Source organism: Zosterops lateralis (assembly GCF_965231275.1).
Source record: "Zosterops lateralis genome assembly, chromosome: 20".
Classification (NCBI taxonomy): domain Eukaryota; kingdom Metazoa; phylum Chordata; class Aves; order Passeriformes; family Zosteropidae; genus Zosterops; species Zosterops lateralis.
Window position 1 is genome coordinate 8,580,847 of NC_139780.1, and position 24,335 is coordinate 8,605,181.

A 24,335-nucleotide genomic window follows, 5' to 3' on the forward strand; every position below is an offset into this window, starting at 1 on the left:
TCCCAGCTGACAGCTCTGCCAGGCTGCAGCACGGGCCAGACCTCAGGGTGTTTAGAGTCAGCGTTGTCCTGTGGGTTTTGCCGTGAGCAAAGCAGCCCCGCTGTGTTCTGCTGTCACAGGGGAGTTGAAAAGCTGCAGTTCCATCCATGGGAGTCTTTGTCATCAAAGGTAGCAAACCCCACCTGAATGGGAGAGAGGAGCTTTTCCTGGTCAGGCTGTTCAGACAACAACTCCCCCATTTTGCAAGGAGAAAAGTGAAAATTCCCTTTAATCCTTTGTAAACTGTGACTCCTTAATTAGAGGTGATCTCTAAAGGTTGATCTGAGCTGCTTTTCTGGGGTGCCACAATCCTGCTGTCCCATGGCAGAGGAGAACAGGGAAAAAACTCATCCCAGGACTCCCAGGTCCAGCAGTGTGAGCTCTGGATCAGTCCTGCTGTCAGCACAACCCCTGACCTCCATCCCGAGGGGCTTCAGCAGCCGGGGAGATCCAGGGTGGGGAGTGCTGGGGGTGTGAGGTGCCTGACTCAGAGCTCCTGGATTCACCACCCATCCCCTGCCTGTTGTTTACCTCCCTCCTCCCCACGGTGTGATGGGGTAATGCTGCTCGCCTGCCTCCCCCGGGGGGGTTACAGAGGCGTGATGATGGCTGTAAAGTTGTTTGAGCTTCGGATGGCAGGAGCCGTGGTGGTTGTTATTAGCATTGGTGATGATGCTGCTAATTACCCGAGCTGCTGGGAAACTCCCCATGGGAGGAGGCGGCGGAGGGGAGGGGAGGCAGGGAAAAGTGAAGTGAGCAGGGCATGGAGAGGAGCCTGACCCTTCTGGCAGCTCAGTGGGGCCCTGAGAGGAGGGCTCGGCCCGCGGGGAGAGCCGTGGGGATGCTGGGATGGATGGGAGAAGCCATGGCCCAGGTGCTGCGGAAGGTAGGAGAGCCTGGCAGGTCCCCCTGTGCCTCACTGTCCTCCCTGTGCAAGAGGCTGCTGGGGAATGTGATGCTCATGCAGGAGGGTCCTGACCCTTCCTTACCCTTCCCAGGGCCCCCTGAATGGGGGAATTTCCCAGCTGTGGCTGGTGGTGGCTCAGAAGGGAAGGACCAGCCCTGGCAGGGTCTGGGGATGAGCAGGGACAGGTGCTGCTCACCTGTGAGCCCTGCCATGAGGACACTCAGGGCTCTGAGTGCCTGGCTCCTCCAGCAAAGGAGGATTTGATCTGGGAGAAGCTGATGAGGGTGAGATGCTTTTGGTTACGTTTTTGCTCTGTTGCAGCAGAGCCCTGAGCAGAAGTGGCTGCATTAAAGGCTTGTCCCTGCACTTGTGGGCAGCCAGATCCAAGTCCCTTCAAATCCCTCCCTGCGACTCGTGCAGTGCACACCTTCTGAGTTTCCTCTCTTTTAAAAGGAACATCAAAGCAGAGGTTTTGTACTACATGAAACTTGCAGACATCAAAGGCTTGCTTGTAAATTTAACCCCTCTCTCCACCGTGGTGAAGGTCAGAATGCTCCAGCTTGGGTTTGACTTGGTAGCAGATGTGTTTTAGGGGGTTATTAGAAGGTTACTGGAAGGATGGGATTTTTCTAACTCTTCAAAAATATCAGAGATTGTGTCCCTCACTCTCTCTGTGCAAAAAGGAGAGGGGCCCGTGGAAGAAAGGGACTGTGTATTCTGGAAAAGACTTCCTGGGAACCTGCCCCAATTCTGAGCCTGTGTTTAAGGTCTTTGAGGTTGATGGGGCTGAGCATGAGCCAGAGTTCAAGGGCTAAAACACTTTATTGTGTCAAGATCCAAGAGCTGGAGCAAAACCCATGGAGCAAGTTAAGGATCATACCCACCCCTCTCTGGATCTGTGCTCTGGAGATGCTCCTGATCCTCTGGACTCTCCCTTTCCCAGGGAGTGATTCCTCCCTCTCCAGACCTGTCCCCCACCCCTGTCCTCAGCCAAGCCCATTTATAGTCAAGGGAAAGAGGAGCTGTGTTTGATTGCAGTGACGACTTGCAGGGATGAGTTGCTGATGTATTTAGACACTGAATGATTTTCAAGCACTCTGCATGGCCAAACATTCCCTGGGACAAATGTTTTTATAAGGCCTTTTTTACGACTACAGTGAGAAGCAACCATAAAAGAAAGGAATGTTTTGTAGGTCACACATCCCCGCCCCAGGGGCAGAGTGCCAGAGTCTTTTTGATGGTTTTCTGTCTCAGGATTTATGGGGGTTGTAGGATGCTCGTGGTTGACCCTCTGAGGGTCAGCCCTGGGGGCAGTGGCAGGAGCAGATCTGGAGGATCCTGCCTGTCCCTGCTGGTTGTCCAGGCAGCTCTTGGCTCTCAGGTGTCCCAATCCACCCCCTGTGACTTCACTGGGAGCTGCACAATGGGCTGGGTGGATGCTGGAGGGCAGGAATGTGTCAGCCCTGGGGGCTTCTGCCCCCACAGCATCATTTCCCTGGTTGTCTTCTCTTGTTTGAGGGGAGGCTGAGACTTCTCCAATTCCCCCTGGAGCTGGAACATGGGGTTTACACCAGGCAGCCTTTGCTGTTCTGTGGTGCCTGTGCATCTTCCCTCTGTTTTAACATCAGCTTGGTCCCTGCTTCATCTCCCTGCTGTGTGAATCCCACAACACAGGGGCAGTGCAAATCACACCCTCCTTCATCCCACAGCCTCCACGTTTGCTCAGCTGCAGGGGTATAATTATGCCATTAGTGCTGGTCAGACTTTCTGGTGTAAACGTGCTCCGAGAGCCAGGGAGTGGAGAGGAAGGAGAAGCCAGAGCCAGGGAGAGAGGAAAGGCAGCTGCTGCTAAATTTAAGGCTGTTCCTATGACACCTGGAGGCTGCTGTGGTGGTGTCAGTCCTCTTGGAAGTGAGCAGGTAAACAGGGAGCTGTGGCTTGTTCTTGGAATGTTTTATCTTCCTGTTCAGCTGGTGGGACCTTCCAAAGTGCTCGAGGCAGGGAGGCTGGGCTGTTTCCTAGCTGGAGGCAGGATGTGCAGGAAAACCTGGAGCCTGACAACTCTGGGGAGGCTCTTCAGGGATTTGGGCTGTCAGGGATGTCTCCCCAGAGTCATCTTAAATTGTCTGACCTGTCTTTCTCTCTCTGAGTCTCTTAGTTAAGCTGCAGGGTCCTTCTCTGGCTCAGGTGAGCTCCTTGCACAGATGCTGCACAAGCCAGGAGAGGTGTAAGAACTGCTCTGCCAAACCTGGAGGTGCAGCAGAACCAAGGCTCTCAGGAGATCTGCAGAGCCCTGGCAGCAGTTCTTCTCTGGGACTTTGGTCATGGGAGGCAGGGAAATAAAGGTGGGGATAGAAAACCTCTGCAAAAAGTGGCTGCACGGGGAAGGTGGGGGGAGGCAGCAGCGTTTTCTGGCTTGTGCTGCCTCTGCTGCATTCGTTGCCTCAGAGGCAAATTATCAGTTTCTTCCTTGAATATTAACAGCTGCCAGGTAATGAATTCCCCCTCTCTGTTTTATAATGGCATTAAAATTGGGATTTGCCTTGGTTTTCTCTGTAATTATCCAATGAGCCTGTGTGAGTGAGAGGGAGGCAGGGCAGAGCTGGCTCTGCTGCAGGCGAGTGTCGTGCCTGGGGGATTGAACTTGGGAATGACCCTTCCTGAGGGGCAGATCCAAGGGATTGAACCCAGGACTGGCCCTTCCTGAGAAGGCAGGAAACTTCCATGTGCTCCCTGGGGCAGGGCTGGTGTTGGCAGGGCAGTGTCTGTAAGGGCTGCAGGGATCAGTGTCCCTGATCTCCCTGTCTTTGGGATATTTCTGTTGCTTGCAAACCCTGTTTGTGTTTTCCCTGGTTTTCCCTCCTCCCAGGCTGAGGTCAGGCTGTGGATCAAAGCTGAGCTGTGTGGAAGGGTTTGTACAAGCCTGTGCCTGTGCATCAGCCACACACGGGGGGAAGAACCCACGGGGTGTGCCATGTGCAGGAGGGTGTCCAAGCCCTGGAATCTGCAGGGGTGACACCAAGGACACCCAGGGTCTGGATGTTTCTCTGATCCCTCAGGTTGAGGATCAGGGGCTTCATATTCCATCCTTAACTGGCTACATGTGGAGGCCAGCTCTGGAGCTAGGAAACTGTAAGAAAAAGCCTCTTACCAGAGGAATCTGCTCTAGGAAGGAGGTAAAAACTGAGCTGGTTGTCCAAGGTCACCCAGCAGACTGGTGTTGGAGGTCTGAAGGTCAGTGGTCCAGGCTGGAGGTGACAAACCAAGCTCCCCAATTCCATTCTTCTCCCCTTGACTCACTGTAAGTGAGTTTGCAGTTACTGGCACTTTGAAGCCATAATTGAGATCTGCTTTCCTCCTTACACAACCTTTTCTCCTGGCAAACTGTCACCCATCAAGTGGGATGAGACAGTAAGAGATGTTACAGTCACCATTTCCTAGAAACTGTCACTTTAAAGAGAACAGCATTGAAAAAGAAAAGGATGAATTGAAGCCAAACCCAGAGTGATAAACCTCCAAATGTTTGATTTCTCTCAAAACCTAGAACTTTTCATTCCTTTCTTGGGTCTCTGCCATGCCTGGGGCACTTTGTACCTTCACAGTTCTGGCCTCTGGCATTTATTAAACTTCACATGGCAGAAGAGCTTAAAAAATATCATAGCCCAGGTTCTCTTTGGATGTAAATCAGCCTAACTGGGCTTAAACCTCTGGAGCTGGGGTGACAAGGGGGCCTCTGGTGACTCAGGGCTGTGTTTGGTTTTCTTGCCAAGCACCCCTGAGCTCCCAGTTGTGGCTGCTGGGATCTGGCATGGATGGATCCAGCAGGTCCCTGTGCTGGGAAGGGATTGTGGTCTGGCTGTGCTTGCTGGGGCTGCCTAAAGCATCCTTTCTGTACCAGTAACTTGTGTTTCTCTTGATGTAAATTATATTTAAAACCAGGAAATGCATGCAGATAGTATGTTTTCTGGGTTTCAGTGAAGGACAGAGCTGTATAACCAGAGCAGTTCTGTCTGAGCCTTATCTTTGATGGTGGCTGTTTCCAGCTGCTGGGCACAGCTGGAGGCTCCCCCACAGGACACAAACACAGCACAGCCTTGGGGCAGGTTTGGGTTTTGTCTGTTATTGCCCAGCTCTGGGGAGGGCAAATCACTCCCAGAGAGCAGCCACTGGGGCATCCTGCCCAGAGACCACCCTGCTGCCTTCCCTGGCACCAGGCAGCTCCATCTCTGGAGTTTGTGGCCAGAGAGGAGGGTTCAAGGAGGCTGTGACAGGCAGTGACCTCCTCAGGGGACAGGTTGTTCCTTAAGTCACTGCTTTTGGATAGATCCCATGGATGCAATCCTCTCCTCTGGATTTAGGGTGGCCTTGGGGCAAGCAGAGGCTTTGGGGTCTCCCTGAGCTGTCCTTGCACCTGTACTTAGAGTGCAGGAAACTGAGGGTCCTCCATGGCTGCAGGAGAAGGATGGGGATCCATAATTTACAGAAAGTTTAGGGGCTGCTTCTTGGAGATCTCCTGATGAAACCTCCTGTGGCAGCAGGAAGATTCCCCCTGTATGTGGAGGTTCCCAGATGAGTGTAAAGGCAGAATTAGAGGTGCAGGCAGCAATTTCCAGTTGGACAGAAGGAGTCCCTGGTTTTGGCACTGGCTGCAGGCTGGGCACAGCCTGTGCCAGGTTAACGTGGCCTCTGCTCACACATCACCTTCAGCATCCACATTTCCCATTAGCGGTGCTATTTTTAAGCCTCCCTAGGCAGTTAACACCAATTAATCTACAAAAGCCCAAATGATGGTTTTTCAGAGCCCCCATTCCCTGTGTGGCCCCAGAAGCCCTGGCAGAGCCCAGCCCAGTGGAGTGCTCCGAGTGCAGGGATGACTGGAGGGCTCCCCTGGGGAGATGTGCAATTAGAGCAGGGCCCCAAACCATCCCATGGATCCAACTTTTCCATCCTGGATGGTGCTGTTTGTGCCCCAGGGGAAGTTCCAGCTCCCTGCAGTGCTCATTGAAGAGCAATCGATGCAGCCCTGTCTGGAGAGCCAGGCACTGCCTGTGCTGGGTGCAGGAAAGTCCCAGGAGGATTTTTTGCCTGTATCTAAAGCCACCTGAATCCCAGTGTTCCCCAGGCGCTGTCATGTGGAGCAAACCCCAAACAGGGTGTAGTTTCATCCTGCCCTTTGCAGCAGCAGGTACCAGGGCAGGAGATGCTTTTGGCTGATAGGAGAAGCTGCTCCTGCCTTTGCGTGTGATTTTTGTCTTGCCTGTTTCAACTCTCCTGAGCAGGTCAGACAGACCGTGGCTGCAGTGGCAAACCCACAGGTACCAGCCCCAGGAACCCTCCCTGCCCCAGCAGGGCCAGGATTTCGTGTTTTGTGGGGTGCCTTGCACAACAAGGCCTTGATCTCGAACGCGGCCTTCAGGCATTGCTGGGCTGTGAGTAAATAATAATTATGATCTGGGCGTTTGCTGAGCCAGGGGTGTTTATGTGCAGGCTGGATGTGTTATGGGTGCTGATGTGGATGGGTGTGCACAGCTCCATGACTGACTTCCCCCCATCCCCAGCACCCCTGGGGAAGGTGCTGCATCTGCACAGCTCCCTCTTCAAACCTCGCTGTGCTCAGAGCAAGTAGGTGTCTAAATAAAAGTCTGATTCAAGAAAGCAGCACAATTTTGGCAATCCAGAGACGAGCAGGCTTTTTTTGCAAAGCGTTTTCAAAGCAAACTGTCAGAAGGTTCCAATGTGAGGAGCAGGGAGTGCAGGGGATGAGGAGAGCAGGGCATCTCTGCAGCCCGAGCACTGGATTGTCTCCATTTCCAAAGAGCAGCTCACCTGCCCTGCTCTGTGGGGCTTGGAGTGGGGAGGTGGATAGAGAAAGTGCTCTATATATTAACCTTGTGCTAATTAATCAGGAATATGGGTTATAACCTTTCAAGCAACCGAGTTATTTCAGTTTAGAAAATTAGTGCTGCTCAGCTGAGACTCCACGGCTGAGCATGGTCCTGGTTCCACTCCTCTCCAAGTGCAGAGTCAATCACTGCAATGAGTTGTAGCCAAAACTTTGTGTTTTGCTGCTTGGGTGTGTGTTGGTGTGCACAGCCAGGTACCACAGCCCTGGGGGAGAGGTACACCCAAAAACTTACTGCTTGTTGTCATCCACCTCCAAGCTGAGTTGTTCCAATCAGTAGTTCAGGTTCACTCCCAGTTTTGGTGTTTAAGGGATGCCCCAGGTTTTTGATGGGCCAGACTGACCTCTGTAGCCACTCATCTTTTCCAGAGACTGACCTGGAGTGAGAATGTTCTACCTTGTGTCCTTGGTTAGTAAAACAAGCTCCAAGTGCTAAATCCAGGCTGGTGTGTTTCTGTTAAATAGTGCCAGGGAAACCCAGCCTGGCATGGTAAATGCTGTCAAAATCCACGTGGAAAAGTTGCTACATTAACTGCAGAGGACTGTTTGAATACACAGAAGAGAATCCAGGAGTAATTCCCACTGGTCTCAGCAGTGAGGGCTGCACTGACCTGTGATTTCTGTTGTGTAGCTGAGGTAAAAGTGTAAATCCTGTATTAATGTGTTTGTGACACAAAATGGCCCAATCTGGTCATGGTGACAGTGGCTTCCAGACAGTCAGATCAGCCCTGTGAGCAGCAGAGGTGTCAGTAACACTTCAGCCAGACACCCCCGGGGCTCCCTCCAAATGCAATCAGAAATGATATTGTCACCTGCTGCTGAGCCACAGGCCTGTGTCTGAGCCGTGTGTGGCAGCAGGGCACGGTCCCAACAGGTCAGCACTTACTGTATTTCGGAAGGAGGGAGTGTGGGTGAGTTATTTAGATTTTGTTTGGAACAATAAAAACCGAGTTATTTGAAATCTTAACAACAGAACCAGCTTTTAGCACCGGCGTTTATAGGGATGAGTGGGCGAGTTGTTTAAAGGGAAAAAAAATCTTTGAAAACAGTCCAAGTGAGGGTGATAATTTCATGCTCCAAGGGAAGCGTGTGCACGTCCTGGGCCTGGGCAGGGTGTGGAGGGGCTGTGCCAGGGGCTGGGCACAGCACAGTGCAGGGCACACAGTGCCCAGGGCACGCTCAGCTCCCTGAGCTCCAACCTGACAGTGTAGGTTGTGTCTCTGCAGATCACAGATGTCTCACTCATTATTCTTTGCTGCATCCTAAACTCGGAGGGAAAATGTCATTTCCTCATGTTGTTCCAAGCGCCGACCTCCTGTGTGTGGGCTCTGCCCCCTGTTACACCCATTTTCTGCATTTCACCTGTACCAGCTGCAGATTCCCCCGTTCAGAGCTCTCCAAAGGCAGCTCAGCTCTTCACATCAGGGGCAGAGTCTCTGTCCTGGTTCATTCCCCTGTTGTTGCCCCTCTCTATCCATGGGCTCCCCTGATCTCAGCCCCAGTGGGGAGGGGGCTGCAGCACCAGCACTGAGCTCACAGGAGCTGTGGCTGTGCCCTGCCCTCCCTCAACCCTTCTTTTCCTCTTCAGCCAGGGCCAGGTACTGAGCCAGGAGTCCTGATCTCAGGTCCCACACAGTTTCCATCTTTCTCTGGAAATTACTCCTGGAAATTAATTTATTGATGTGGAATAGCACAGGAAGGTCCCCAAAGCTCCATTTTTTGTTCAGGCTGGGCAGCCCAGGACCTTCTCAGCCCAAAACTGTGAAAGGTTTTATTTGGTGTCAGAGTTTGTTAGAGAGGAAAATGGGTGGATTTGTGATTTTCCATGGGGTGTAATCACCTTGGCTTGGGGGTCCTGGTGGTGGTCCCAGCCTGCAGGGAGAGGGGACAGTGGCAGAGCAGGCACCTGTCACTCTCTGCAGCTGCTTTTTGCTGTCTTTTCAACACCTTGGCTGTGGTTTCCTACTTTTGCAGTGAAAAATGAGAGTGAAGGACAAGAGTGGACAGAGAGCCAAGAGTGCCAGTGGGGCTCTGCCCCCATTTTGCCCCTTTGGAAAAAGTGCTTTTCTTCCCAGTGCCCCATTTCACTGTCAGTAATTCCCATTTCACGAACGTGAGGTAAGAACAGCTCTTTGCCTGCTGCCTGGCATTTCCATCTTTCCCTCTTTAAAACCCTGTTGCAATTAGAAATTTCCCTCTGTCGAGCAGCATTACATTTAAATTGAGAAGCTTATGGCTGAGGCAGCCTCGGCTCTTGCAATAGGACAAAAAAACCACACATATCTAATAATACAAGGAGCAGGAGGACTATCAGGAGCTAAAAATGGTCCTTCAGTATTTTGGTGCTTTAAATCCAAACGATCAGAGTGTGTCTGGGTGTGCACAGAGCGTTTGCCGTGGTGCCTGTGCCTGGGGAGCCGAGCGTGTTTGCAGATGTAGTTTGGGAGAATCGATCCCGATCTATTTTTAAGGTGAAGTGAGTGTGGCGGGTGGGAGGTGAGGAGGTGGAAGGAAAGCTAAATATTCACGTAGCTGCACTGTGTGTTTAAGAGCATCATCTAATAACGGGAGGATCGTGGCAGCGAGGTGAGGGAGAGAGGAGCCTTCTCTGGAGCCCCCCCCACATCGTGCCCGGGCACGGAGCGGCTCCGGGAGGAGGTGACAGCGGGGCTGTCGCTTTAAGCCTCGGCTCGCACCCAGCGGGTCACTGGAGCCGGCGATTCTTCACATCGCTCCGCACGAATCCCGCCCGGGCAGCTGGAGCATCCAGCGCCGGCAGCTCCTCCTGCCCGCGGATATGTGAGAGCCCCAGCCGGGGGAAGAGCTGCCTGCTCAGGTCAGTGCGGGAAACTCGGGGGTTTGTTTGTGTTTCCTTCTTTCTCTAAATGAGAGGCTGGATCGGGAGGAGGAGGAGGTGGATGCGGAGACACGGAGGATTCGCTCAGGCCGGGCTGTGCCGTGTGTGCTCGGGGGTTTAAAGTTTTCAGGTAGCTCCGGCGTGAACTTTTTATTATTAATATTGTCGCGGTTGCAGAGGTGCTCAGGCTGCTCTGGGTGGGCTGTGTCTCACAACAGAGGGTGGCCGTGGGTTCCTGAGCCTGGCCGTGCTCAGGGTGGGGACACGGGTGTCTGTCACCAGCCCTGTCAGGGTCTGTCACCAGCCCTGTCTCGGTGGGGACTGTGGCAGCAGCGCCCAGGGACTGGCACGGAAAGGGAAGTGGAGTCCTGAGCAAAGACCGGGAGAGTTTTACAGCTCTGCTGCCTCTGAAGCTGACGAGGAGTGGAGACTCCAGCTGAGGAGCTGGTGGCTGGGGACAGGGACAGCCCCACTCCGGAGAACAGGGACAAATCTCCAGGTATTTCACCTCCTGGTAAAACAGGCTGTGGATTTCAGCCAGGGATTTCCTTGACTCCTCTCCTCCAGCCCCCGTTTGCCTCTCTGCAAACCTCCCCCTCGGTTCCTTTCTCCAGGTGAGGTTGGGAAGTTCAGTGCCTGATGTTTTTGGGGTTTGAGGTTGTGGCCGTGCCAGAGGTGCAGCCCCCACAGTGAGTTCAGCAGGGTGAGGTGTGGGGTGGTGCAGGATAAAGAAAAGCTGCGTGCAGGGGACTGACAGACAGCCCTGGATAAGGTGCTCCTGGCACTGGTGGTCACCAGCAGCACCAGCCCTGCTCCTGCCTGGAGATTTTGAGGTTGGCTACCTTGAAAATAGCAGAGGTAAGGAGCGATGACATGTCTGGTTCATAGGGCAGGGGGCACAGATGAGTGGGGATAGGTGACTGCCACACCTGGGGCAGGTAAGAGCCTGCCTTGGGCAAGGGCAGAGATTTCCGAGGACTGTCCACAGGGGAGAACTTGGTCCTGGGGATTGATTGATTGCTGGGTCCTGTCCCAGCAAGCTGTGGGATGTGGTCAGGTCACTTCATCTCCAGGTTGTGTCCTTCCTGAAATAAGGTGGAATTGTGGTGGACACATTTAAATGTGAGGCAGCTCTGAGGGGGTGACAGTGAGAACTGCGGTGTTACCCCTGAACCTGCCGCTGTCCTTGCTCATCCCTGACCTGGGCACTCACCAGACTCTCAGAGAGCAGCTCCTGAGCTGGATCTGCTGTACCAGACCCACCAGGGTCCATCCACCCTGGGTCCTGCTTGCAGGTCCCATTGACTGTCCCCTGGGAGGGCTGGACAAAGCCGGAGTGAGAGCCCTTGATCCTGCGTTGGGTCAGGTCTGCAAGAAGCTGAGCCTGGAGGAGAAGAGGGGAACCAAAGGCAGGTCACTGCCCTGGGGACACCAGAGAGAAGCTGGTCTGACAGAGGAACAAGGTTTGGCCCTTTGGGTGGCTCTTGGGTGTCTGTGGTTTGGTTTGGTGGGCGAAGCTCCCTTTGAAGGGGACGTTCCACCCATGTTTGGGTGACCATGGAATCACTGAGGGATGTGCCATGACTTGGCCAGCACAGAAATACCTGCTGTGGTGCTTGGGGACCTCTGGACTCTGTCCCAGGGCAGATCTGACAGGCTTTGGTGGGGCTCAGCAGCACTGTGGGAAGAGCTGCATCCTGAGCTGCTGTGGGGGCAGCAGGAAGCTGTGGGAGAAGCCACCAGCTGAGCGTTGGGTTGAGGGGATCTCTCAGCAGATGTTGGCGTAGTGGGGGGCACAGCTGGGGCTGGCTGGGGGTCTGGGTTGCTCAGATGCCACAGAGAGGTTGGGACAGGGTGCTGATCCCAGGATGGGGCTTGGCAGTGGAAGTGTGTCTGAGAAAGGTTCTCTGCAGAGTCCCGGGTGGGCAGCGGGTCCAAGGTGGAAGCCCTGCAGGGCATTTGTGGGCTGTGGCTTCAGGTGTTGGGAGCTGAAAGTGGTTTAGTTCTTGCAGTGAAGGTTTTTGCCTTTGTTTAATGGCTTTCTTGAATCTGAGTGAAAATGGCCAAGGGGCGAAAAGGCTCAGGAGTCAGTTCTGACTTTGTTTTGCCTCGAATGGGATTGCTTCAGCCTTGGGCTCACCTGCACATTTTGGAGTGGTCAGACTGAGGGATTTCCACAGGAGATGCTGCTCCGTGTCCTGCACCTCTGGGGCAGAGCTGGGCAGCCCAGGACCTTCTCAGCCCAAAACTGTAACAGGTTTTATTTGGTGTGAGAGTTTATCAGAGAGAAAAATGGGCAGATTTGTGATTTTCCATGGGGTGTAATCACCTTGGCTTGGGGGTCCTGGTGGTCCCAGCCTGCAGGGAGAGGGGACAGTGGCAGAGCAGGCACTTGTCCCTCTCTGCAGCTGCTTTTTGCTGTCTTTTCAACACCTTGGCTGAGGTTTTACACATCCTGAATCCACCCAGGCAGGTTAAACAGCCTGTTCCTCCACCAGCAAGGGAATGTGTGCAAAAGCCTGGATGCCTTCCAGTGGGCTGTGTGAGGAGAGGGAGTCCTGCTCCCTTGCCACTCTCAGAAAATGTGAACAAAGCTCTGACCCCCATGAGTGGGACCTCCACCTGCCTGGGATGGTGCCATCCCTGTCCTGCCCAAGGTCAGGGAGCAGGAGTAGAGGCTCCACACTTTTCCTTGTCCCTGTGTGGGCAGAGGTGGGAGTGTCTCTGTGCCCGTGCCAAGGGCAAGTGTGTTTGCAGCCAAATCTGCCCCGGGGTGATCTCCACAGTGCCAGCAGCCCCTGCGTCCCTCTGCCCCGTGCAGATGGGGTTGGTTTAACTCTTTGTGACGGTGTCTGGCTGCCACAGGAAGGTGACAGTTGGCAGAATTTGGGCAGTTGCAGTGCTGGAGACAGAGGATGGGGCATGAGGACAGATGAGGACACCGGCCATGAGGTGAGAAGTGGTCCTGGGGCTGGAAACCAAAGCTGGTGCCCAGGAGCCATTTGGGGATGTGGCTGTGCTGTGGAAAGGCTGTTGCTCAGCCCCTTGAGGGGATGCCCTGGTTCCTGGGAAGCCTCCTGACCCTGGCTGTGCCAAAGCCCTGGGCAAGCACAGCTCGGGAGCAGATGGCAGCCCCAGGGTGTGATCACACCTCCATCTGCCCTCGCAGCTCCTGCCTCAGGGCTGGGAGCAGCCTGGCAGGGAAGGAGCCCAGCACACCGTGCCTTGTCACATTTGGGCATTTTAATTAGAGAGGTTCATGCCTGGGGCAGGGTTTGGCTGGAGGGAGCCGGGTGCCCTGGGGCTGTCCATGGGCCATCCTGAGCTGGCACAGCCCTGTCAGCACTAACATGGTCCATGGGCACTGACCTCCTGCCCCTCGGGTGCCATTGGGAGGTGGCACACAGCCAGCCCTCTCCCACTCCTCCATGCTCTAACTGCTCTTCCTACTCATTCAGAGCATCCTTTTCTCTGCCAGGTGCAATGGGAGCAGGATCTTGACACCTCAAACTGCAGGGTCTCTGCAGGATGTGCCACGGGGGGGTCTGGTCTCTGTGGAGGGGGAGCTCTGAGCTGGGGGTTCTGGCCATGTATTACCAGGCTGCTCCTGCAAGCTGGAATTCTCCCTGCATCCAGGACTGCTCTGATTTACTCCGTGCAGTCGTGGAACAGCGGGAGGGAGGCTTGGTGTGAATGAACCGGTTTCCTCGTCTACCCTGAAATTTGGGTCACACAACCCAACATAGCAGAGCTGTGAGAGATGTAGTTCAGCCTCAGTTCAAGCCCAAGCCAGCTTTGATTTCTGAGATGCAACTGCTGGTGGTTCAGAGGGTCCACTGGAGCTGTGGCTCCATTAGTGGATCGGCACGTGGCAGGCAGGAGGTGAGAGGGGTTTTTCCCCTCCCTGATCAGCTCCCACATTGCCAATGTTCCTCTCTGGCCCGCTGCTAATTTTGACGCTGCCCTAAATAGAAGCTGAGTGCATCTCATCTGCTTCGCTTAGCATACAGGAAAATTGTTTTCCTTCATTTACCCAATCCAACTTGTGGCTTTAACCCTGTCAGCACAAGTCTGTCCCCACTGCAGAGCTCCCAAGAGGGGCTTTGCCTGCCCCTGCTGTGGGGAAGAGCTCTGGTGGGAGCAGCACCGTGTGTGGTGGGACTGGGAGGGCTCCCAGGCTGCCCAGATGGCCACCAGCAGAGCTGGGAGAAGGACTTTGCTTCATCAGCAGCCAAGGGAATCCTTTGCTCCGCTGCAAAGTCTGGCTGTGCCCTCTCCATCTCTCTGGTGGAATGTGCAGCCCCTCAGGAGGGACCCAGTGCCCCTTCCCAGTCTGGCCTCTGCTAGAAAATAGCTCAGATAGACCCAGTTCTAAGAGGTTTTTGTTGCTTTCTGTTGTGGCTTTTTTTTTCCCAGCAACTGGTGGGACCAGCTCAGTGTGTAGGGAATATTCCCAAGCTTGGCAGATGCCCCTCTTATCACTGGCTAATTTTATCTCTCATTCCAAGTGACTCCTTGGAAGGATCTGTTGTTCCTGCTGCTCTGTCTGCTCCAGATCAGGACACACAACCCCTCTCCCTGCTGGAAGTGGCTTGGAGAGGCTGCCTCCAACGCGCACTTCCTGCAGCACAGCTTAAATATATCCCTGTCCAGTGCAAGGTGCTCATTTGGGGCTCTTGTGCAAGAGCTGTTGTCCTGAAAATCTGTAATTTTGTGGCATTTACAGCTGGGTGACTGCTACAAGTGCTGTGCTGAGGACACAGGGGAAGCGTTGGGGTGTGAGGGGCAGTGGCCTGGAAAGGTTGGATTTAGCTGGTGGAAAAAGCAAACCCTGAGCTTGGGCTGAGCTCTGGCTGGGCACAGAGCAGCACTTCAGCCAGGGTGGCTGCACAGTTCTGCTCATCCTGCTCTGAGGCCGGCCCAGAAGCTCCCTCAGAGCAGTGCCAGGGTGAATACTGTCTCCTTTTCCCTCTTTCCCATTCAGCCTCCAGGTTCCTCTGGCTGCTCTGCAGTGGCAGCGGCTGCACGAGGTTCATCCCTGTGCCGGGCTCGGGTTTGGGCTGTGGCAGTGCCTGGAGCCTCTGGGATCAGAGGGACCAAGGAGCAGAGACCTCAGCAAGCTCCAGACTGTGGGGCTTGGCACACCCAGGGCACAGCCAGGAGCTGTGAACAGACCAGGAGAGGGCACAGCTATACCCGAGGCTGCACTGGACAGAGCAATTTGATTCAGGGTCTTATTTGGGGTGTTCTGACTCTGACTCTCCTCTCCCTTCCCAGAAAATCAACCGGACTCCTTCGGACGAGGAATGCTTCTTTGACCTGTTGAGCAAGTTCCAGAGCAACCGGATGGATGATCAGCGCTGCCCGTTGGAGGAGTGCCCAGCCGAGGCTGCGGAGGCAGCTGCCACGCGGGTCCCTGCCCTGGGAGAGCGGATATGTGAGCACTGATGCGTTCCCAAGTCCCCGTTCCTGTGGGAGTGACGCTGCTCCCGCGGCGTGCCCAGCTGTTGTGGTTTGCCGTGCATCCCGTGATGTTTTCCCTGAGCCTCCTCAGCTCTCTGAACTTTGGCGGTTCCTTGGCAATCTCTGACAGTATTTAAGGAAGGAAGAAACATTCTTATGTAAATGGTTGCTGAGGGAAAGGCTGGAGAATGTGAGCTAAAGGTTTGGGGAGTAAATTAGTGAGAAAAATGCAACATACACTTGGATTTTTTCAGTGTGGGTCTTTAGGTCTTGGATTCTGAATAGGGAAGTTGGCACAAGGACTTCTCTAGTACCTCCAGAAGGAGGATGGTGACGGTCATTGCTGAGGGAGCTTTGTGAGAACCTGAGGTCTGGGATGTGCAGGGGCCAGGTCAGGCTTTCTCAGGCAAGTTAAAATATTACCAGTTTTTGTAATGGCGTTGCCATGGAGGAAAAACTTCTGGATTTTGTACTGTTCTTGGATGCAGTGGAGATAGGTGTTGTGTGAGGACAGAGGAGCCAGAAGGATGGATAAACAGTGGGAAGCTGCTCAGGCAAACAACTCAGCCCTAGGAAGGACACGAATAAATTGAGGAAGGCGCCTGACAAATAGGGCAGGCAGGGCTGTGTTTGCACTTGGGTTTCGTGGCTTTTTCAGTACTCAGGGCCTTTGTTTAACCCAAGCTGGGGAGAAGCTCCAAAATGCACGGATCAGCCTCACACACTTAATCACCAGCACAAAGGGCTCAAACCAGTTATTTAACCTGATGGATTTGTTCATCATCAGTTTCCAAGTGAATACAAAGTGCGAATGGGAGAGGAGACCCTGACGCTGCTCCCAGAGCTGCAGCACAAGGAGCATGTGCCAGGGCAGGGGCTGAAGCAGAGAAGGTCAGGCTGTGGCAGGAAGGCAGGTTGGCTGTGAGGTGAGAGGGTTTTTATCATCTAAAAATAAGGTGGAAATGAGCATTGCTTTGTCAAGAGATGCATTTCTGACACACGAGTGCATTTGGCTGTAACAGCTGTGTAATTTAGGAGACGGGGTTGAAAATGTGAAGCTTTATAAAGAATGCACAAGGAGCCCCACATTGGGTTCGGCTCATTTGGGCTCTGAGCCTTTTGGACGTGTTATTTTTGAGGATTCTTTGTGAGCTGAAAGGGAGGAAACTCATCCCTGCGTCAGCACTGAGATTTTCTTCTGTTTCTGCAGCTCCATGAGCTGGGGCTCTAAGGACTTGTGACGGGAGGCTCGGAGCGGGCTCTGCTCCAGTGCTTTGTGCTCAGGGAAAGTAACACCACTGGGGCTGGATTTCTGTTTTTGTTTGCTGGTCCTTGTCCGTGTGCCGTGTCTGTTGTTTGAGAGCCTTTCCCTACCCAGCAGCTGCAGGAGTCAACAGGCTCCTTCCAGGGAGTCCTGCCCTGAGGTGTTTCCAAAGGGTCAGTGGTGGATAGATGACATGTACTGGTTATGGACTGGGAACCCCAGGCTCTGCTCTGTGGGATGAGGGGAAGCAGAGCCCAGAGTGTTTTGCTGCTGCTGACGTAGGTCCTGCAGACTGTGACAGCTGGACTCGCCTTGGCAGTGCCTCTCTTTGAGCAAACAGCCCAGATTTCTGGGGGAAGGTGCTGCCAGGTGAGAGGCTCAGCCAGGCCTGGGCTGTGCTGATGTCCTGTCTGCCATTATCCCCAGCTGTTTGGACTGTGTGGGTGCCTGTCACAGCCACAGGGGCCATCAGGAACTCTGTGCTCACCTGTGAATGCACAGCTCTGCCTGTGCCTCTTGGTCCCGGTCCAAGAGTGGAAGCAGCAGGGCTCACACACAGGCAGTGGTTCAGCCCAGGGGCACTGGATCTCCTGGGCTGAGGTGGCACCTTTGGTGGCCTCCAGGAGCTGGCTGAGCCCCACAGGGGACCCAGCCGTGCAAGGTGGGCGTGTGAGGTTCTGCTTTATCAAGGCACCCGATTCCCCCGCTGCTGCCTGCTGGGTTTGTGTGGGGTGGAGAGGAGTCTGGGGAGGGGGATTTGGGCTCTGCAGCTCAGGCAGAGTGGTGACCCTGCTGTGTGCTCCACTCCCCAGCACAGTCCGCCCTGATGGCATCTCCACAGACAGAGGAGTTCTTTGACCTCATTGCCAGCTCCCAGAGCCGGCGCCTGGATGACCAACGTGCCAACGTGGGCAACCTGCCCGGCCTGCGGATAACCCACAACAACCTGGGCCACCTGCGTGTGGAGGGGGACGCCCAGGAGCCCGGGGACGAGTTCTTCAACATGCTCATGAAGTGTCAGGTACGGGCACAGGGCTGGGGGAGCTCTGACACCTCTGTTCCAGCCCCTTCCTGCCCTGACATTGCCCTGGCCCTGCCCTAATGCCCCTCTCTCCCCGCTGCAGTCCTCCAGGATCGATGACCAGCGCTGTGCCCCCCCAGACTCCATCCCCCGTGGCCCCACCATGCCTGACGAAGACTTTTTCAGCCTCATCCAGCGTGTCCAGGCCAAACGCATGGACGAGCAGCGTGTGGATTTGGCCTCAGCCCAGGAGGAGGCCGAGGAGGAGCAGCAGAGACCTGGTTCCAGCTAAGAACTGGGCTTTGGTCTGGGGGGGTTGTTTCAGCTTTATTTTGTTTTTTAAAAAGGAAAAACAGAGTAGGTGGTTTCAAGCCTGAGTGCTCCTGTGCTCCCAGTCTTGTCCGGGAGCTGCACTTCCATCGTGTTCCTACAGGAGAGCCCAGCAGATGAGGACAGTTTTTAAATAAGGGGTTTTTTTAGGACACTGGGCCACTGTAACACTGGGCACAGCACCTGGAAGACTTTAGCAGCCCCTTGCTGATCACCCAAAACCCCAGGAACTTGGAGGAGCCCACGTGGGGTAGTTAACTCCAGCCTCAATGTCTTTTATGTCCACAACACTTTTATTTAAACAGGGAAAGGGAAGAACACCTTTTCCATTTTGAAGTCCTCCTGTCTTCCCTGACACAAATGATTCTGGATCCTTCTCTGGAACACCTTGTTCAGCTTTGCTCCTTCTACAGGAGAAAAAGAGCCCAAGTCCTTTAAACTTTACTCCACCCCAGCTGCATCGTGGTCCCACACACCTGAGTGTATTTTAGGTTTGCTGAGGACTCTCTGGAGAGCCCTGGACATTCTCTGCTTCCAGCTGCAGCCCTACACAACCTCCTGAATAGGGGCAAAGCCTCGCTCACCCTGAGCTTTAGTGGGATTTGTTACCACTGCAGCCCAGGGCAGGGGCTGTTCCTGGGCAGGGGGAAGGAGGAAAGAGGTCTCTGCCCAAGTGTCCAGCCCATAGCAAACAGGGACAGCTCCTGGTGCCACTGAGCCAATGTGAGGGTGTCCAGGACAGAACCTGTGTGTGACAGGGTGCTGCTTCAACAGCCAGCAAAGCTTTCTGCCAATGGCTCATCCCTCCTTCCTTCTGTGTCCAACAGCAGCTCAGGCCAATGGCCCTTTCCTCCTCTTGTTCCTCCCCAAGCCAGCACTGAGCTGCTCCCAGTGAGACACTCTGGTTCTGTCCACGTGTCTCCAGCCACTGGAGCCTCAGGAGAGCCCCAGCTTGGGGGGCTGGCTGGGAACTCACATTTACTGTCATTCCTTCCCCTTTTGGACCAGCTGGAAAAGCTGGAGGAGGGGAGCAGAGACCTGACTTGAGGAGGTGAAGTATTTTTCCTTGGCTTGATCAGAGACTATGCTGGACTTCAGAAACTCCAGCGCCGAGTTGTGCCGAAGCAGAGAACAAATCAGCACTTTTGATTCGAAATGTGTTTGATGGAAACATTCCCAACCAGCAGGGAGATATTTTTAGACCAGTGATGCTGCTCATGGGACATTTACCCTGCCTGCACTGACCATGTGGAGTGGTAGCTGCAGTTTACCTGCTACCTGGAGCACTCACCTGCTGCTTGGCCGAGGCTGGGCCTCCCTCCTGGGGCTGGGCCGAGCTCTGGAGAGGGGAGAGGAGGAGCTGCTCACCCCCTACCTACCAGCCAAGCTGGCATTTGTAAAAGAGGAAAACATTGATGATGATGGCCTGACCAGCTGCAGGCTCAGACCTGTGCAGCTCTTAGCCAGGTGGTGAACTGGAACCTGACCATTAAGCTTTCAGAGGTATTATTGAGGTATTATTTGCCATATACTTGAATGTATGAGCTTATTTATTTTTTACATGTGCATTTGCTAATGTCATTTTAATGGGGAATTTCCAACCCACAGGTACTTGTTTTTTTTTCTAAAAAATAATCTGCCAAATGGATTAATATATTAGAAATGAATACAGCTCAAGGGGAAGGGGTGGGGGGAATTGTGCTTAATAAATATTTGTGTCTAAGCTTCAGTGCAAATACTCATTTCCATTATTTCCTGGATTACAGCAGGGCTAATCCTGGCCCTTTGGAATAGGGATGGGGGTCTCTGGTAACAGACACCACCACATGTGCTAAGAAAAGCATTGTGCACCCACCTCCACATTGCTTTACACTATGAGCACATGGGTCTTGACAGCCACCACCATCCCAGCTCTGCCTGCCAGCATGGATGTGGCTGTGGGGGGAAGGCACAAAGCCCTGAGAATTCCCTGCCCAGAAGTTTCCAGGACAACAGGGCAGAGAGAACAGACCTGCATGGCTGAGAAAAGGCCACTAGAAAAGGCAGAGGAGAGGCTGAGCGGTTCCTTTCAGGCCCTGCCTGGCTCTGCCCTGTCTCGGTGCCGCCCCGGCGCCTGGCCCAAAGCTGGGTTGTTCCCCAGAGCCAGGGGACAAGGGCTGGGAGTGCTGGGCACAGCCCTGGCACCAGCCCTTGGAGTAGACACAAAGCAGCAGCACCAGCTCATTCCAGCACAGCAGCCAGGAGCAGGCTGTTGGACTGGGCTGGAAGGTGGCCTGGGAGCAGCAGTTTGGATCCTGAGCCCAAGTCATAGCTGGGCTTCCCCTGCCAGGCTCATTTGTGCTGGCCATTGCCAGCCTTGATCAGAGATTAATCAAGAGCCACCAGCTTGTTCTCATCAGGTGTTCTCACAACTCTGGGTGCCTGGGCACGGCAGCTCTGTGCACTCAGGTGTGCAGAGGCTCAGGTTCCCAGGAGCAGGGGAGCCCTGGGAGTCAGTGATGGTGTCTCACCTCCTGTCTCTCCATCCTGAGCAGCCCAGGCTCGTTGTGAGCTCCTGTGAGCAGAAGGCACTGGCTAGCACTGAGTCTCCAGAGCAGCCTGCAGTGGCAGCAGCTGTGCTGCATCCTCCTCTCTCCCACAGGCTCGTTCCCGCGTCGGGAAGAGCTCTGTGCTGCTGACATCCGCTGGAGAGCCGCGGCATTGCCGGCCCGTGAGGCGCCGCCGCTGCTGTGGAGTTACTGGAGCGGGGCTGTCCCCAGGGCAGGGCAGGTCCTCTGGATGAAGAGCCCTAAAAATCCAGCAGAAACACGAGATCCTGCCCTCTCCTACCCAGCTGTACACAAGCACCGAGGCGCTCACCAGGCAGGGCTGATGTCAGGCCTGGAGAAAGGCACTCAGGAGAAAGGCTTCTCAAAACTCCCTGCCTTTGGATGAAGTCCATGTGCTTACCTGTGTCCCCTTTCCAGAGCAAACCCACTGCCCGATGACACAACATTTTTCAGAAAAAACAGCCTCAAAAGGGAGCAAAAAAATCGAGTTTTTTACCTGCAAGCTCTCAGCAGCAGCAAGAACTGCCAATCTCCATGCTCAGAGTGGCAGAGGCAGCCCCAGGGCAGAAGGAGCTGCCTCTGTCCTGTCCCCAAAGAGCACCTGGTGACAGAGGGCACTGGGACAAGGAAACACTAAAATCTAGGAACAGCCAACATAGATTTTTCTACATTTTGCTCCATTTTTTACTATAACACAGCAAAAATTGGCATCACCTTCCTGTAGCTGGACCCAGTAACAGGTAAGAAAGGTAAGGAAAACAGTATTAAAAAAGCCAGATTGTAAATTAGTTGTTTCCAAGGCAACACGGATCCTGCAACAGCTGCTGTGTTCCACCCCATCAAAGGTATCAGCAGCATGGAAGCAGAATGCTGATTTTCAGATTAAAGGTAATAAAACAAACACTCTTCCAGCAGTGCTGATAGGTGCCAGCAGCCCAGCTCAGGATGAGAACACAGCAGTGCTGAGATGCAAGATCCTGTCTGTCAATCCTGGGTCACTCCAGCAGCTGGCTGTTTCAGGGAGAGCTGTATCTCAGCAGGATCTGAGCACACATGAGCTGGCTGATGAAGTTCCTGCCCCTGTTTCATCACTCTGCACTGACCCACCCACAGGAACATGGCAACTTTCCTGGTGCTCTGACCCAACACTTAAAATGCAACACAAATAAAATTGTTACGAACACTCCAGATGAAGGAAACTCATTACTGCCCTCACTGAATCCTTGGCTGATGAAGCACCCACAAACACCTGGAGATGCCAGGGTGAGTGAACTGGGTTTGCTCAGCCCAAGACACAAAGGCTGAGAGAGGTTTTACTGCCTTCTGTGGCTCAGTGATGAGGGGGATCCATAGAGGTTGTGGGACCTCCCTCCTTAGAGATATTCTCAAGACTCTGAATATCCTCCTCTGACAAGGAGATTGGACTGGAATCTTCCAGAAGCCTCTTCCAAACTGAATTAATCTTTGATTGCAACTTCAAAATCCTAAGAAAGCAGCAGTTCCACTGTGCAGAGGAAACAAGCCCTAACAAAGCACAACATGATCACCTCAGTGCCTGATCCACCACTCCCTGAGAGCTGCGTGCTGACAAACTCCTACATCTGTCATTTACTGCTTTTTACATTTCTAACTAATCTTAACGTACTGCAGCAGCACTAATAAGCCCCTCAATATCTGCCAAGACAACTTTCCAGGTCCTCTACTTCTCTCCACCATGCTCCACAACTATTAATTTTGCCTTCACACCCACACACCCTCTCACCAACAAGGAGTTGTAAAACCCCCATGCTGGAGCTCAGGTGGGATCAAAATACAAAACTTTCATCCCTGAAACAAAACTATGGAAGACATTAAAAAAACCAGATAAAAGCAGCATTTGACTGCATTAGGAACAGGTGATCTGGCTCTCCTGCAGGGTCATTTTGGCTTTAGATTGGGATCCATCTCCTCAGGTGGTATCAATTGCCCCCTCTCCTCACTGGCCACACCTGAGCATCCCTAAAACCTCCAGCTCCAGCTGCACCTCACTAGGTCAAACACACACAGACAAAGAATTTCTGGCTGACTTCTCAGCAGGGAACAAAGCCAGGCATGGGACATTGCTGGGGCACTGAAAATTACCTGAAAATCAAAATCAGTACTACGAAAAATACCAACACCATCCCTAAAGACATCAGCTTGGTCAAAGGCAAAACTACACAACGCAAAGACACATAACACAGAAAACCCAACACCCGAGTTTATTTTAAAAACAGACAGTTGAAACCAGGGAACGAAGATGAACAGTCTCTTGTCACGAGCAGAATGACCCAAATCCCACGTGGCAGGTCTGTCCAAGAGGCCACAATGTCACATCTGTCCCACAGGCCACAGTCCCTGGTGTCAGGTGTGTCCCTTGCTGCCAGGATCTGGGGGGGCTTCCCCACTGTCCCCCTCTGCCAGCTGACCCTGGGGCCCGGGCTCTGCTGAGCTTTCCAGCAGCAATTCCAGGGCCTCCTCACCAGCCACACGTCTCACCTTCTCCCCCTTGGCTGCCAGGATCTCCTCGATGTTCCTGGACAGTGATTTGAGAACCAACAGTGACACCACAGCAAAGGCCCACACAGGCTCAGACACTATACAGAGAATCACAGGTGCATCACCATGAAAAACACCCAAAACTAACCAAAGAAAACCACCCAAACCACCTGGGACTACTTTCATCCACCAGGATCAATAATTTAGCAATTACAGCTAAACAGAAGCTTTAAAAGGAAGTTAGAAATCACAGGAATTTCACAGCAGATCAATCTACACACTTGAAACATCCAAGGAAACGCAGCAGTGAAGTGATAAAGCCTGAGGGGAACAGCAAATCACCTGCTGGCACCACTAAGGATCCCTGTTTATCCCACAGCAATTGATTTGGATCCCAGACAGTGACAGTCAAGTTATAGTGACTGAAAAGGGAGTCTCTGTGTTTTCATGAACTGGATGAAACTTTGTTTTTAGTATGAGCTACATTAAAAAAAAAAAAAAATCACACTGAAACAAGGTATCAGCTGAGGAAGCCGCAGCTGGGAGCAGGGTGTGAGGAGGATCCCGGCACACTCACCTCTTTCCCTCCAGGTCGGAGAACCAGCCCAGGTTATCGGCGATGACGTGATGGTTCCCGCAGCCCGGGCAGGTGACGATCACCACCCCGCGGTGGTAGGCGGCCTTAGAGATGGATTTGGCCGAGCGCGTCTGGCACACCTGAAAACAAAGCGGATTCTCTGAGCACGGGAACGGCAGCTCCTGGGACTTATAAGAGAAAAAAAAAAAAAAAAAAAAAAAAAAAAAAAAAAAAAAAAAAAAAAAAAAAAAAACAACCACAACACCCAACTTTTGCCAATAAAAGCGTCTTCCCTCCCTCATCTCTGACTAACCCAAGTCGGCTCCATCATGTTAAGATGTCGTGAGTTCAGCCCGAGACACGAAGGCTGAGAGAGGTTTTACTGCTTTTTGTGGCTCCCTAATGAGGAAGATCCACAGAGGTTGTGGCATCTCCACCCTCAGAGACACAAGACCCCGAACATCCTTCTCCAACACGGAGCTTGGACTTGAAACCTCCAGAGGGGCCTTTCCACTCCGAACTAGTCTTTACAAGTTTAAAACTAAGAAAACAGCTACAGCCAGGAGCCCCCGGGCCACCCCAGCGACGGCGCCCTCAGAGCCCCCCGGCCCAGGCCCACCTTGCAGGTGTACACCAGGCGATAATGCGTGGCGGCCGGCGGCTCCGGGGCGGTGCACAGCGGGCGGGCCGGGCCCCACAGCTGTCCGTGAAGGGTGCAGAGCGGGCGGGCAGGAGCGCAGAGAGGCGCCGGGGCGGTGCGGGCCGGGCCCCTCAGGCCGGGCGGGGGGCGGCGGGCCCGCCATGGCCGTGGCCGGAGCAGCGCCCTCAGCATGGCACCGCGCATGCGCCCGGGGCGGGCCCTGAGGAGGCGGCGGCCATGTTGGGTGCGGGCAGCGGCCATGAGGGAGT

General features: G+C 53.8%; 2 protein-coding genes across 2 annotated transcripts in view; one reads left to right on the forward strand and one right to left on the reverse strand.

Moving 5' to 3' along the window:
- Positions 1–19,495, forward strand: part of GPSM1 (G protein signaling modulator 1) — a 62,869-nt gene extending 43,374 nt beyond the window's left edge. Inside the window, exons 12-14 of the mRNA XM_083875967.1 lie at positions 14,983–15,142; positions 17,245–17,453; positions 17,557–19,495. Coding sequence (XP_083732093.1) covers positions 14,983–15,142; positions 17,245–17,453; positions 17,557–17,745 — 558 coding nt within the window. The 3' untranslated portion in view covers positions 17,746–19,495. The remainder of the gene's footprint in view (positions 1–14,982; positions 15,143–17,244; positions 17,454–17,556) is intronic.
- A 3,056-nt stretch (positions 19,496–22,551) lies between these two features.
- Positions 22,552–24,285, reverse strand: DNLZ (DNL-type zinc finger). Its single transcript, XM_083876086.1, has 3 exons — positions 24,046–24,285; positions 23,427–23,566; positions 22,552–22,886 (listed from the first exon to the last, which is right to left on the reverse strand). Exons 1-3 carry the CDS (start codon positions 24,268–24,270, stop codon positions 22,715–22,717), a joined length of 537 nt encoding a protein of 178 aa, XP_083732212.1. The 5' UTR covers positions 24,271–24,285; the 3' UTR covers positions 22,552–22,714.
- Between the last annotated feature and the right edge of the window lie 50 nt (positions 24,286–24,335).

Excerpts from the sequence above, each read along its gene's own strand:
- DNLZ (XM_083876086.1), bottom strand. The coding sequence starts at position 24,270 with ATGCGCGGTGCCATGCTGAGGGCGCTGCTCCGGCCACGGCCATGGCGG. Across the intron at positions 23,567-24,045 it reads GCCTGGTGTACACCTGCAAG|GTGTGCCAGACGCGCTCGGC; the intron begins GTGGGCCTGGGC and ends CTTTGTTTTCAG. Across the intron at positions 22,887-23,426 it reads TCCGACCTGGAGGGAAAGAG|GAACATCGAGGAGATCCTGG; the intron begins GTGAGTGTGCCG and ends ATCACTGTCCAG.